This window comes from Balaenoptera borealis, assembly GCF_965194805.1.
Source record: "Balaenoptera borealis genome assembly, chromosome: 20".
NCBI lineage: Eukaryota > Metazoa > Chordata > Mammalia > Artiodactyla > Balaenopteridae > Balaenoptera > Balaenoptera borealis.
This window is the reverse complement of record NC_138879.1, coordinates 47987186-48001848: the sequence shown is the minus strand read 5'-3', so window position 1 is coordinate 48001848 and position 14663 is coordinate 47987186. Positions and strand designations below refer to the sequence as shown.

Genomic DNA, 14663 nt, shown 5'->3' with positions numbered 1-14663 from the left:
GCAGGGCCATGAGATGGCAGAATCCAAGGGCCTGATTGTGTGTCAGAGCCATTTCATCACAGCCGGGCCCAACTGTCCTTTCATGTCCCCGTCAGAGTTTCCCGGTTTAGGAGGGAGGAGAGGACTAAAATAACTACGTGTGTTTGGGGTGTGGGGATGTGTTTTTTGTTGCCTGAGTGGGACGGTTGACGTGTTTGTAAATGAAAACACTGCACAGAATGCGGTACTCCACCTGAGAGCTTGTTGAAAGACTATCAGTCAAACCCAACGCCAAGAATTCTCCGGGAAACCGCAGGGGTGCCGCGTGGAGAGGCTGGGGGCCGAGATGGGGGCTGGGCTACTGCGGCTGGAGACTGGGGCTCCTGGGCCTGCACCGGATCTGTGCCCTGAACTGGGAAGCAGAGCCAGGTGGAGCCTTCCTCGTGGGTAATCCAGTCCAGGCTTGTTACTTCTGGTAAACAGAACTGATAACCCACCTGCCACTTTTCCAAAAGAACACACAAGCTGATTAGAGGTTTTGATTCTACAAAGAAAGTCAGTACTTCCTCAGGGCCTGAGCTGAGTCAGCTTTAGTTATCCCTAAGCGGGACAAACACATCTGGTAAATCCTTTTTATTGGCTGTCTCATTGGTGTGCAACTTTTTGGTTGGTTTTCCCCCGCCTCCCCCCGCCCCGGGAAGATCTGCTAGGCATTGTAAGTTTTTAAAGAGAATGAGAAACCCGGCCTTAAGAAAAGGGGAAGGTGACAAAGAGGCACAGATAATGCAGGTTCTACTCCAAAAATGCGTGTTCGGACGTGAAGCAATGTGGAAAAACCCTATCACGCGCCCTCGCAAAAATTCGTAGCAAACGCAAGGATAGGAAGAAAAATAACCTGTAGCTTTGTTTCATCCAATGATATATATTTCTATATTTCTACCACAGGGACCCTTTTATTATGTAACATTCATTAAAATCTGTGTGCCACGCTTTGGGGAGAGATGACCTATCGTGTCTATTTGCCCTCTATTGTAAACCCTGAGGCCCAGACAGGTGGAGACTCTGACAGGTACAGAGAAGGGCCCTCACTGGCCCTTGGAAGGCAAATCTCCCCGCTGCTGAGTCATGGCCTTTTACTCTCTGAGAACTCTTTTGCTGCCCAAGAGGCATTTTTTCCATCTGTTTCCCGCATTCAAAAAGTCAATTTCAAGAAGTAGAGGAAGTTGGGCCAGGAAGTTCGGTCTGCAGCAGACAGGGCATTGGTTTTCCCCATCCTCCTCCTGTGGGCAGTTGTGCCTGACATCACACACACACACACACACACACACACACACACAAACACACACGTCTGGCTATCAGGGCCAGGGGGCCAGTAGATGGACGGGAGGCCAGCGCTGGCTAGTGAGATACTTGGGCTGGGTGTGGGGTGGATTCTTTGCCCTCGGAGGGAACAAGGGCAGCAAGGCCCAGGTTCAGCCAGGTCTTCTGCACCCACGCCGCTTTCCCATCACGGTCCCCCGCAAACACCACAGGCCTGATTCACCAGCCCGCCTGTGACGAGGCACCAGCTGCACACGAGCGAGGCCCCAGCCGGCAGGAAAACGTCCGCAGACACCCGCGCTGGGCACTCTTGAGAGTCGGGGCTTGGTGGGAAATGGCGTGTGAGCTGGGCCCAGAGCTAGCCTGCCTCCGTGCCCCATCCCCCTGTAACAACCTTTGACATTTCTGCTCCTGACTTCACTCCTCTCTGCTTTTTCACTTTTGCTTTCTTGATGCAGTGATGGCTACCGGTAAGCCAGTGGGGGCCGGGGACGGGGGATTGTCAGGCAACACATGACATCCTCTCCTAGCCGGTCTCTGTTCAACTGAGAAACCCCTCTCCTTAAACTCCAGACATCCCTCTCGGCCAGCACTGTGTTTGGGGGTGGGGCAGTCAACATTCAGCTTCTGTTTGTCTGAGAAATCCCATCGTAATTTTAAGGCCCTTTGAAGATTGAAGCCCTTACGTCAGAGCCCCTGTGAGTGGTGCCTTCCTGGTATATTTCTAGAGGCAGAAAACTGATGGCCAGTCACACACAAAGCCTCAGTCCCAGGCATTGGTAATTCTGTGGTTCCCAAAGTCATAGAGACTTCCTGGAGCTTCTGGGGGAAGTCATTGTGACATACTGGATTTCACTCAGCTGTTTCTTGGAAATAGGCGAGGACTTTGGAGAAAAGAAAAGGGTGGCCTGCCCCTCGCTCCGGCTTTGATTTCAGAGGTTAAGGTCTCTGGGCTCCCTCATGACCCACAGTGACAAGGGGGCGGTTCTGGAGAAGATCCCAGAAGGGCTTGTGGGGTCCCAGACTCTGCCCAGCGCCCACCCCAGGCCTCTGCCGGCAGCCCCCGTGACCCAGCCCGTCTTTGTCCTCAGTGGGCCTCTACACCTCCATCTTCGGCGTGCTCCAGCTGCTCTGCCTGCTCACGGCCCCGGTCATTGGCTACATCATGGACTGGAGGCTGAAGGAGTGTGAAGATGCCCCCGAGGAGCCCGAGGAGAAAGACGCCAACCAGTGCGTAGGCGGAGCTCGTGCCCCGGGCCCCGCCCCCAGAGGGAGGAGCCCACCGGTCAGGGTCAGGTGTTAGGCAGCGTCAGCGCGGGTGGGTTAGGCTTTAAAGTCAGCAGGAGAGGCGAGAGAGGGCTGTACTCGAAGCTGCTCTTGCCCTCGCTCAGCTCAGCACACGTTTTGGTCTGTTGCTTCTGTAAGGAAAGTCTCTTGTATGCAAAAGTTTGGGAGGCACAGAGCTCTCGGAGAGAGAAGGAGAGAAACCAGAGGAAGGTCTGTGCAGACAGCTATCAAACGTCCTGCTTTTAGGGCTGCCCTCCGATCCTTAGCACAAGCAGTACACCGGCAGACATCCTTAGAGTGGTCCTGTTTGCCTGCAAGGTCTGCTCCACTGGGTGTGAGTAGTAAACGGCTATAACCTTAATACGTATCAATAGATCTGTTCATGATTGTGAGAATTAAGCAAGGGACCGGAGCCCTACGTTACAGAAGGGTTGGGCTCTAAGATCAGAGGATGAGTTAAATGCTGTCTTCTCTGACTCCGCCTTAGTACAATAAGCTCCTCTTTACTGTATCAGGCCCTGTGCCAAGCCCTTAATGCACAACATCTCAGGTAAGCCTCCCAACACCTCGATGAGTTAGACCCATTTTACAGATGAGGGGACTGAAGCTAGGCGTCTGAGTGGCTTGCCTGAGGTCACATAGGGAGAAAGTGGTGGGTCTGGGCCTCCCTGCACATCTCTGAGCCCTTGGATGTCATACAGTTGTCCATGGGGTATCTTTGTGGGTGTTGAGGCTGGAATCAGTAATAGTGAATTCACAGGGAAATAATTACAGAGAATGCTCTGTTATGTAGGTCAGGTCCTACAGCCAGAAGGCTGTTGGTGCCCATTCCAGTTCCATCTGCCGCATACTCGTTGCTCCTTCGCCCCTTCCTGCCGCCCAAGGAGAAATCCACTCGCTCCCTTTTTTGGCTTATTATCTGGCTTAGTGTCAGCTCCCTGCAGGATTCAGGTGAAGTTGGAGCCAGTAGTGAAGGAGGCTTTGCCACACCCTGACCTGGGCGCACTCTCCTCCTCCCTCCCCATCATCGGACCTCAGTCTTCACTGAAGCAGCGCAGGGCGTTGACACCCGTCTCCTCGTGTCTTCTTGCGTCCGACCTCTCCACTGAGGTTCACACTCCGCGCTCAGTCCAGGGGGTGCAGTGGGGAGTGTCCCTCGTGCTGGTCTAGCCTCCACAGTCCCTAGCACATGCTTGCGGGTGGTCTCTGAGTCTTGCACTGTCCACAAGCTGTGACTCCCGGGACCTGACTTCCTGGGAGAGCCTGTCCTCCAGGGAGCCCCCAGCTCCAGTGTGTGCTCTGCGTTTCCACAGAGGTGAGAAGAAGAAGAAGCGGGACCGGCAGATCCAGAAGGTCACCAATGCCATGCGGGCCTTCGCCTTCACAAACCTGCTGCTCGTGGGCTTTGGGGTGACTTGCCTCATTCCCAACCTGCCTCTACAGGTGGGTGTGGGGAGAGGGAGAAGCCTGGTGGGGTGTGGGGTGATGAGACTGAAAGGTGCGTGATGTCTCATGGGGGAGCCATCAGCAAAGAGAACAGTGACTTCTCATTTGTTTAATTCAACCAACCAACCTATCAACCAGCCAGCTGTGATTTACCAAGGGCCTCCTACCTGCCAGGCTCTGTACGTGCATGATGCTGGGAGCAAGCTGTAAGGAAACTCAGATTGCCTTTCACAGAAGACTCTTCTCTATGAAAGTACACCATTCTTCTTGGTCTTTAGGCATCTTGCATACCATGAATACCGTCATCTTACCATTTCTGGAACCATGTGGTGTGGTTGTGTGGCTGCTCGTTTTGCATGTGCTCAAACAGCTGAAGTCTGATGTCCAAAGAATTCTGGCTAGTCTGTGGCATTGGTGGGAACGTCTGCTCCTCCAGTACAGGGGAGCCGCAGGAAAAAGACCGATGATCCCTTGGCATCTGGGTTCAAAAGTTTAATTCCTTCTCACAAGATTTCCAGTACCTTTGGAACCTGACTTTTGGCAGAGGGTTTGAGAAAGGTAGATTTTGTTACCTGCCTGGCTCCACCCTTAGGTCCCCAGAAGTGTTCTAGTTCTGATCCCCAAGTTTATGAACTTGGAAGGGACACAAGTGATGGCATTGCTTCCAGATGGGTGTGACCCAAGTCCAGATGGTATCTTGAACCAGGTCCAGGAGGAAAGCAAGAGTCCCTTTCTACAAGTGGCCGCACGTAGAAGTTCATTGGAAATCCAGGTGTGCACCACCCACAGGTGCTGCCGTGTGTTTGTGCCGACACCGCGTGCAGCCAGAGTAAACCACCGGAGGCTCTACCAGTTCCAGAGGGGAGTATTGCTGCATCCCTGGTGCCCTCCCGGCCTCCTGGTGGTGGCCCTCTCCACAAGACCGGCAGACCCTTGCCCTGACCACCCTTGTCCAGTCGCGGGGCAATGCTCAGTGAGGACAGTCATCTGCTTTGTGTTTTATCCAGTTCTTATTGAAAGACAAGTTGTGAAAAGGCAGCAAGGCATTTGGAGTGGAAAGCGGAGCCTGCAGAAGGATGGATGCACATTCAGGCACAGACCTCTCGCAGCACTGCAGAGAGCAGCCCTCGCCGCCTCCACTGCCCACATTCCCGGAAACGGGTCTTGGCTGCTGAGCCCGATGGCAGGGCTGTGTGCAAAGAGCAAACAAAGGGTCCTGGGAGCAAAGTAGACAGCTCGTGGCTCTCAGGAATCGTTAACAAGTGCTTGCTAAGCTTGCCAAGCTTGCCAGCAGTGACCTTTCCTCAGGAAAGCAGAGCTAGAGGGGAGAGAGACAGCCATCTACCAGTAGGGCCTGGGTGACCAGGCAGGGAGACCTGGGCACAGTCCTCAGGTCCGCAAAGGCAGGAGTTGTGATCAGTGACCTCCTGCTTAGTGCTGTGTCCATACGTACACTTAAGAGCAGACTCTAGATGGGGGCAGGATGGGCGGAGCCCTGGGTTTTAGTGTTTGCCAATTTCCGCGGTGCAAGTGCTCTCGTCGTGGCTGATATCAACCAATACTGTGTCACCAACTGTGGAGTTGGAAAGAGACACAGTAACACACCATCATACGATATTTACAGTAGACTAAAAAACCTTAAGAGCGGGAATTCCCTGGTGGTCCAGTGGTTAGGACTCCGCGCTTTCACTGCTGAGGGCACGAGTTCAATCCCTGGTTGGGGGACTAAGATCCTGCAAGCTGCGCAGCGCAGCCAAAAATAAAAATATAAAAAAATGTTTGGAAAAAAAAAAAAACCTTAAGAGCACGGCTAATGGTAAAACAGAATAAAATAATTAGGATGTGCTGGGTTTTGAGTATTCATTAACTTTGTTTTCAACGTACAGTTGACCCTTGAACAACACAAGTTTGAACTGCGCGGGTCCACTCATACTCAGATGGTTTTCAATGGTAAATACTAAGTACCACGTGATCCGTGGGTGGTTGAATCCGAGGATACAGAACTGTGGATACAGAGGGCCGACTATAAGTTATATGTGGATTGTTGGCTGCGTGGAGGGTCGGCACCCCTAGCCCCCCGTGTTGTTTAAGGGTCAACTGTAATTTGTTGAATTGTACGTTTATTACAATTGAACTGTTAGTAGTGACTGTGTTTAACTTAAAATCGGCTCTCAAAATTCTTGGCAGTTCAGGAGTTGGCCCTGGAAAGCTGGCACAAGCTGACTCCAGGGCGCCAGTGCTCCCACCGCTCAGGACCCCAGGAGCTCTGGGGCAAGGGGACGAGGTGAGACCCTCCATGTCTCCTGCTCACACTCTGCTCTCCCTCCCTCAGATCCTCTCCTTCATCCTGCACACGATTGTGCGAGGATTCATCCACTCTGCCGTCGGGGGCCTGTATGCCGCTGTGTAAGTCCTGGGAGCTGTGGGCGGCCTGGTGGCCGAGGGTAAGGGAATGACCTGAGGGAGGTTCCTGGTGGGACTGAGGGCCTGAAGGGGGCCATCTTGCCCACTTGGGGTTCATCCTCTTGCCTTAGGTACCAGGGCTTCTGTTGGGTGTGTCAGGGGAAGGCCATACCTGGCAGGAGCAGGTCAGTGGGCAGACAGTTGGGTGCCCACAAGCCTTGGCATTTAACACGAAGTCAGTTCCCCCAGCCAAGGTGCCGCTCGTTATTGCCTCGGGGACTGCTGCTCAGCGGGGTTCTGAGGCTGCCTCTGGCTGCTTGTGGGAAGGGCAGGGGGGTGGGTTCTAGCAGCCCACAGCTCAATGGTGACCTTCAAGTGGGCTTCAGCGGCGGCAGTGACATGAATAACTGAGCCCAGGATATGCCTGACAGATCCCACCCAGGGCCTCAAAGGGCTGGTTCTGTCCACAGCCTTCTCAGGCCTTGGCTAGAATGAAACCTGCCTCCTTTTCCAAGAGGCCACACATGCCTAAGGAACCATAGTTGTTCCTTCTCCTTGGGCCGGGCCTTGGCTCAAACACTGGAACCCAAACACCATCCGCTGTCTCCCTCTGACCAAAGACTAGCCCATTCCTCCAGCCGTTCCTTGCTAGGAGTCCCTTCTCACCTCTGGGACCACGATGCCTGACGTGGCCCCAGAGTTCTGGCAAAATCTGGCTAAGATTCTGCCAGAACTCTCTCCCCCTCTCAACAGTATCCCATGGGGGTCATTCCAGGTCTGCATGTTCCACCCCCACCTACCCCCCAGGCCTGGAGGAAGTTGTGGCTGCCCTGGCAGAGTCTGAGGGAGTCGTCCGAGGGCTGTGATGCTATGTTTCCGTGATTACGCAACGCTCCTCTGGAAGAGGGTGCAGCCGGGCCAGGCCCAGCCTCCAACCTGCTCCCTGGGCCTGGTTCACAAGCTGCAGACTCCTGCTGGCACCACATTTTCCACTCGGCTTGGCCAGACACCCATGGGCCCCGGGGCCTCATGCTGGTCCAAAAGACAAATCCGCTTCGCAGAACTGCTCAGCAGAAAGCAATCCAAGGATGGACACCCCACCATTCTCTGAGGCTATTCCCACCTCTTCTCTGCCACCGGAGGTGCAGCCTGGGGGCACCAGCACCTGGGGCCAGGCTGAGGACAAGCATGTGGGAAGCCAGAGCATGGCCCCTGTGGTGACAGGTTCTCTACTGCCCTGGCAGGTACCCCTCCACGCAGTTTGGCAGCCTCACGGGCCTGCAGTCCCTGGTCAGTGCACTCTTCGCTCTCCTGCAGCAGCCCCTGTTTCTGGCTATGATGGGTCCCCTCCAGGGAGACCCTCTGTGGGTAAGAAGGATTGGGGGGCAGAGGGTTACGGGCATCTGCCCCACTCTGCTGATTGGGAGCTGGGAGGCATCACTCGGGGGCTTCTAGAACCCCAGGACAGGCAGTTTGGAACTTTAGTTAGGATCAATTCAGGGACCCCTTGTGAATGGGCAGGAGGGACAGGAGGAGAAGAGTGTCCTTTCTAGACCTGATTTTGGGGTAAATCGAACCAAGTTGCTGTCCCTGCTCCTCCTGCCAAAGGCCCGGATTCTTAACCAGGTGCTGTGAGCTTGTCCCAATCCCGGCCCCGCCCCTAGAGATTCAGATCAGTATGGTGGCCCGGCCCGGCCTGGCCCGTGGACAGCTGGGGAATTCTGTTGCTGGAATGTGGAATGACGGGCCCTCCGACCTCTTGAAACTCCTTGTTTGTTTTTCCTCTCCTCTCCTGTGACCTTCTCCCCATTCCCAAACTTGAGAGCGAGGAAGGGGCTGGAACTGGGCTCTGCAAAGACCACAGCCCCTGCTAGCTCCCTCCCCCCGACCCCTCCCACCCCCGCCCTTGATGGCAACTCTCGTCCCTGGTCCCTGCCTCCGCAGGTGAATGTGGGGCTGCTTGTCGTGAGCATGCTGGGCTTCTGCCTTCCCCTGTACCTCATCTGCTACCGGCGCCAGCTGGAGAGGCAGCTGCAGCAGAAGAGGGAGAACGACAAGCTTTTCCTCAAGCTCAACGGCTCGTCCAACCGGGAGGCTTTTGTGTAGTGCCCACCACCTCGGAACTGTGGCGTCCCGCCCTTGCTTCAGTGACTCAACGGTGTCCTCCCCACCCCAGAGGACCTCCACGCACCCCTAGGATCCTGTCCTTCACCATATTGGAGTCCTCGCTCCCTCCCAGGGCCCTGGTCCTGCCTCGGAGCTCTGCGGTGGAAGGATGGGAGAGGGCCCGGTCAGGCGCTTCTCCTGCTGGAAGCAGAGGCGCTCTGGACTTCGCTCAGCCACCCTCGAGGGACCCTGGAGCCTCGGGGCTCCGTGGTGCCTGCAGGAGCAGCCAGGAGGACCCCGGGCAGGCAGGCCCTCTCCCCCCAGTGTGTCGAGATTCCGCCTCTTGCCAAAGCAGAGGAGTCTGCCGTCTACTGCCCACCACCTGCCCCTCGGCTGCATGTCCACCAACCACGCCTGCTGAGGACAAAGGCTTGCACTGTCTGTACCCGCCTCGCCTGGCCCCTCACCTCCTCCCCCGGCCAGTCTGAGCTGCCTGAGGAAGGAAGGACCCGCTTCCTGTTGTTGGTGCTAACTCCTTTGTGATTCCAGCCCCCTGTGGCCTGTCCGTGGCCTGTCCTCCTGTTTGAGGCCTGTGGAGAAGGCCCCCTGGCTTAAAGCCTGGGGAGGGGATGGAGGGCTGGATGGTCACATGTGGCTCAGGAGCTGTGGTCAAGGCCGAGCAGCAGTCCCTTCCCTCCTCCCTGAGGGCCTGAGCCGGGGGCACGTTTCCACTGCCACCCTCTGTCCAGTCTGTGACCTGAAGGGAATTAAAGGGGCACCACACACAAACACACGCGTGCGCGCACACACACGCACACACACAGTTGTTTTCGTGGGGGTGGAAGTGAAGATGTGGCTGACAGACGTGGAGGTCCAGGCCTGGGTGGGAAGGTGGATTTGTGAGAGACCTAGGGGTGTGTGTGCATGTGGGTTGTGCGTACGTGTCCTGTGCATGAGAGATGTGTGTGGGATGGTGGTGGGATGTGGGTGCTGGGTGTCTGCCCTTATCCTCCCAGAGCCACCCCCGAGCCAGCCAGGCCCACAGCAAGCCCAGCGCCCAGGAGCCAGCCCCGCTCAGGGTTGGGAGCTTGTCCCAGGCTGCAGGGCCACAGCGCCCCCTGCTGGCAGACTTTCCAAGGGCCCTGGAGCTGTTTATGTGGGCGAGGCCCCCTTTCCTCTGCCAGGCGGGCCTGGCTTACCAACCCACCCACCTTGACTGCCCTCAGAAATGTGTCCGAGGCTTCCTGGGAGCTCTGAGAGGGGTGGGTTGATTTTTAGGTTAATTGTTTTGGTGGTTGTTTTTGTTTTTTTTTTCCTTTTAAGTTTTATCAGACTCCTTTTTATAAAGCAATAAATCCATTTTCCTCCTGGTAAGGGATGCCCCTTCTAGCATATCAGTTAATGACTACATGTACCTGTTTTGAGCTTGAGAAGAAAAGGCAAGACAAGATTTTCTGCCCCAGTCGTACCCAGCAGCTCACCATCTCTCTGGGTGTGACTGCTGTCTCGAGAGGGGCAGTGGGCCAGGAAAAGACCTTCCTCCCCCACCCCACCCCCAAACAAATGGGGCTTGTGCAGACACCTTACAAGTGTGGCCATCCCCTCCTCTGCTGCTTATCCCAGCCAGACAGGCTAATCCTGACCCCCTTTCATCCCTGCTCAGACTTCCTGTCACCAGTCAACCATGCTGAGGGTTCCTCCTAAGTTCAGGACACAGGGTGACCCCAGGAGAGCCGCAGGCTCAAAGAGAGCAGAGGCAGGATATGGCGGAGGAACGGGTGGCAACAGGAAGGGGCAGGGGCAGGCTCAGGCCCGAGCCCCTTGAACGCACCTAATCTCCCTAGGCTTCACCCACTCATATTCAAAAGCAAATATTTGTTTTAAACAGGCATTTTTAAAAAAAGAGAGAGCCTGAGATCAACATTTCCCAAAGCATTTCTCAGAATGCTAGTTCTGTGAGATGTTAAGGTTATTCTCTATTTTTAAAACAGCGTTATAGTCAGATTCGGGAAATGTTGAGATAAGGTCAAGTGAGTTCGGCACTGGTGGGCTGTGTGCCTCTCCAGGGGGGTGTGGTGTGTGGCTGAGGAATGGCTTTAACCATCACAGCCGTCCTCCACATGTGGCCCAATGACCACGTGCAGCAGGAGCTCTTGGGGTGCTGGTTAATAACGTAGCCTCTGGGCCTTGCCTCTGACTTAGAGGGAAACTGAAGTCTACACTTTGCTAAGCCCCACCTGGTGGTTCTGGTGCCCCCCCCACCAACATTTGAGACCCACTGACAAAGGAGTGCAGTTTGGGGAAGTGCTGATTAGCAAGGGCCCTTCCACCCTTCCAGCTGGGAGAATATGTTGAGCTTGTACAGATATGGCCTGTGCTGTTCCCAGCAGTGCCCAGCCCAGCCAAAGTGGGAGCTGTGGCCTCTCTTTCCCACCCATCTGCAGGGTGTGTGCACTTTGGGGGAAGAAGCAGGCATTAAGAAACCACAGTTCAGGGTGGGAGATAGTCTAGAGCCAATAGTGCGTGGGGATTAGAGGCATGAAAATGGGAGCAGGATACCAGATGGGTTGGGTACCACAGGTGCCCCCCCACTCCCTTGCCTGTCATTCTGCTCTGACTGTACAGGGTTGATGGATTACGTATTTTCCCAGTACCATCACTGGATCATGCTAACAAGCCAGGAGTTCATACTACCCTCCCTAATTTACAGCTGGAAAAATTGAGGCCCAGGGAGGTGGAGTAACTTGCTCAAGGTGAGAGCCAGGACTCATATATGGTTCTTAAGTCATTGGAGCAGCCAAGGCCCTCTAGATCAGGACATTCCGTTCAGAGCAGCAGCCCCAGGGGCCACCAGGCCTTGCGATCAGGGCGAAACAGCCTGAGGAAAGGAAGCAAACACAGGCGAGGGGTCTGTTTCTTGGAGCCAAGAGCTTCCTTGGAGAGAGTGGGGTGAGCTCTACTTAGTAGAGTCATCTTGGCCCTAGAGGCTGATGGTAACTTGGGGGAGCAAGTCTCTGGTCGCCCCAACCCCTGAGAGGAGTGCCCTGGGGTGGGGAAGGGACCACATGGCCTCGGCCCTCCATCTTCCTCCTCATTCTCCAGGCTTCTGGTGGGAAGGAGCAGGAAGTCGTGCCCAGCCCTGCGGGCTCAGAGTGAGGAGGGGGGCCAGGCCGGCCTCAGGAGTATTGCCCCGAGCCCCACTCCTCTCTAGTCTCCCTGGACTTGAGTCCAGGTGTTCCTTTGTGGTTAGCTTCCTCCAAGCCCTCCTGGCCTCTGCCTGTGGCTCTCGCTACCTGGGCCTGTACTAGGGAAGGTTCCCACCCTCGTAAAGGCCATAGATGGGGCTGCAGGTTGAGAGTTCCTTTCTGTTTCTCTTTTTGTTCCTCTTGTACCCGGTGTCAGCCTGGTGAAAACTTCTCCTCAAGCCCTCCTTGTCCTGGCCCTGGGCAGTGCAGTGTGAGGAGGGCATCCCGCTGCCCTGGGCCCCAAGCACACTGAAAATGGGGAGCCATCCAGTATTGGGGGTACATGTGCAGGACTGTCCCAGACAGCGGCACAAAAAGCCCAGTGGAGTTTTTGATGCACTTGCACATCAGCCTGCATGAATTTAAACAGATACACACCACCGGGGGCAGGGGAGGCTGTGGACCCCCTATGGTAAGGGGCTCCTGTCGGAGAGCTCTGAGAAGTCTTCTCAGCAGAGTCAGGCTTCCGGGGCTGTTTAATACGGTGCATTCGCGTGGGCTCTGGGGCAGTAAGGCGCCTTCTCTGTGGGGTTAGGATTAGGAGCCCAGGACCCCCAAAGTGAGGGGATGGGTTTTCCACAGGCTGCAGCGCTCCCCTGGGGTGGGGGTGGGGTCAGGGTGAGCAGGCGGGCTCTGGAAGCCTGTCCCACCCAGGGACTCATGCCAAGCCCTGGGGTGACTACCTGGTGTCAGGAAGGAGGTGCAGCGTCCTCCACGTGGGTGGCCCGCCGCAGAGCAGACCTCTCCCGCCGCTGGCACACAACCACCGCCTGGGCCCTTGGTCTCTGCAGGCAGCATGTCCAGCCCCGAAGTTAGTCTTTCTCAGCCTCCCAGGCAGATCCAAGACCGAACCAGGGCCTCTGGTCGCTCCCAGCCCCTCAACCCTTCCCAGAGTGAGACCATCTCCCTGTGCTGAGGAGGCTGTGAGGGAAGGGCAGAGGTTAGAGGCCCCACCACACATACTATCTCGTGACCTGAAGCAAGTCCTGAGCCTCAGTTTCCTCATCTGTAAAATGGCAGTAATACTCTCCCTGGGAGGCTGGGTGGACATGGACGTCAAGCAGTTGCACGTTTTTGCACCTTGCACTTAATCGGCACTTAACAAGCGATAGCATTATTTTTATGACCCTGGAGGAGTGCAGAGAGCACCGGGGATGAGGACCACCCACACCCACCCTCCCCCGCCCATATATCATGACAGACTAGGCAGCTCTGACCGGGACAGCCTTGTGGCCAAGTAAAGGAAGTGAGGTCTGTTTCTGCTGACCCCTACCCCTCTCAGAACCCCCTCTCTAAGCAAAAGCCTTAAGCAGTTGTCCCCTTGTTCACTTTTACGTCTTGCACATTTTGTTAAGAGACTTGGCCAAAGCTTCTCAAGCTAACCTCTAACTGGTGGATATTCGGGCACTCTTGACAGTTTTATGTTGAGGTGGGTGACTCAGAGCACGGCTTGTAGGCAGTACCTCCATGCCACCTCCTTGTGAAACTGCTTGGCCGTGCGTCTGTGTGTGTGCGTGTGTGCACACGTGTGTCGAAGTCTGAGGTGTATTCCAGGCACGTCAGGCGTGAATGTGTTTGGAGGAGTGTGTGGGAGCTTGTCTGTGTGCCTGTCTACCTGGACGAAGAGGGAGAGGGTCTCATGTCGCTGAATCCCTTTTGGTGGCTGGAAAGGCCTAGGCAGGCCCCGTCCAAGGACCCAGCCCAGGCTCTCAGAGTGGTGCCTGTAGGGTTAACATGTTCCTGTGTCAACGAGGGTCAGTGCAGTGTCACTGACAGCTCAGGAGCTGACCCTGACTCTTCCTGGCCCTTTGCTGTTTCTAGCACCTGGCTTACTTCCTGGCACACAGTAAGCACTTAATAAATGTCTGCCGAAAATGGCTAAGAACTGCTTCCTCCTCGGCCCCTGTGTCTAAGTCACTCATTCCCTTGCCACTTGTCTCTTGCCTGTCACTTGTCTGAAACGTGCTCCCTGACCCCCACTCTCCCCTAGGTTGCACTCATTGCGGCCCAGCTTTGCTGTTGGGCCAGCTTTCAGCAGAGCTGGGGAAGGGACAGAGGAAGGGCCCTCTTGGGTGGGAAGCCCAAGGCTGCTGGGCGTTCTGGTTCTAAGGTGGGCGCTCATCCTTGCCCCTCTTCTTTTGTCCTAGGTCAGTGGTCATGGGCACACCTGCTCCTCCTACAGGTTTCCCACGAAGCTGGCCACTGTCCTGCCAGGCCAGGGCCCTGGGCAGTGGCAGCAGAAAAGAAGAGCCACTGGGCTTCCCCAGAGAAGCCCCAAGGAGATCCCCACGGCCAGGGAGGGGAGAGGATGGCCTGGTTGTCTGAGGCCTGGCTCCTGAGCCTGCTGGGCAGAGGGGGCTTGAGGCCCAGGGGAGGGAGGTGGGTGGCCTCAGGGGCAGCTGGGGGTGGGCGAGCAGCAGGCCCCCCGCACAGCAGGCAGGGCAGAGGCGCTAGGTGGATGTGCACGGGGGCTTCTACTCGTCAGGATTGCGAGCTCAGAAGCCGGGGCTCTGCCACCTCCCTTTGCCGTGTCCTTCATTTTCCCGCTTTTGATGGAGACACCACGGGGAAATATTTCTCTAATATAAGTAGAGCCACAGCACAAGCTCTGTGATGACACGGGGGCAGCTAGACCTTGAGCTCTCTGCCAGACAAGAGGACTTGGTGGGCACCATGGGGACCTGGAAGCCACAGCCCCATCTAAGGATAGCCTTGACACAGCTGCAACCAATTAAGGCCCTGCGTGAGCGAGCCCGGTGTTGCCTGATCTTCTGATTTTTATAAGAGAAGCTGAGAGTCCCGAGTTTTATATAAAATATCCCTATTTTCAGATGCTGGCTCAAAAAACTTTGTTTTTAAATATCACAGCTGCTCCAG

The 14663-nt window shown here is 55.7% G+C and overlaps 1 protein-coding gene across 5 annotated transcripts in view; it reads left to right on the top strand.

Annotated features, from left to right (window-relative positions):
- The window catches only part of SLC43A2 (solute carrier family 43 member 2), a 42111-nt gene extending 28426 nt beyond the window's left edge, over positions 1-13685 (top strand). For 4 of the 5 annotated variants that reach the window (XM_082370653.1, XM_082370654.1, XM_082370651.1 and 1 more), the window contains exons 10-14: positions 2391-2529; positions 3900-4029; positions 6365-6438; positions 7680-7803; positions 8380-13685. In XM_082370653.1, the coding sequence (XP_082226779.1) occupies positions 2391-2529; positions 3900-4029; positions 6365-6438; positions 7680-7803; positions 8380-8541 (629 nt within the window). In that variant the 3' untranslated portion in view covers positions 8542-13685. The remainder of the gene's footprint in view (positions 1-2390; positions 2530-3899; positions 4030-6364; positions 6439-7679; positions 7804-8379) is intronic. The other variant, XM_082370652.1, reaches the window with a different exon arrangement.
- Positions 13686-14663: the final 978 nt, after the last annotated feature.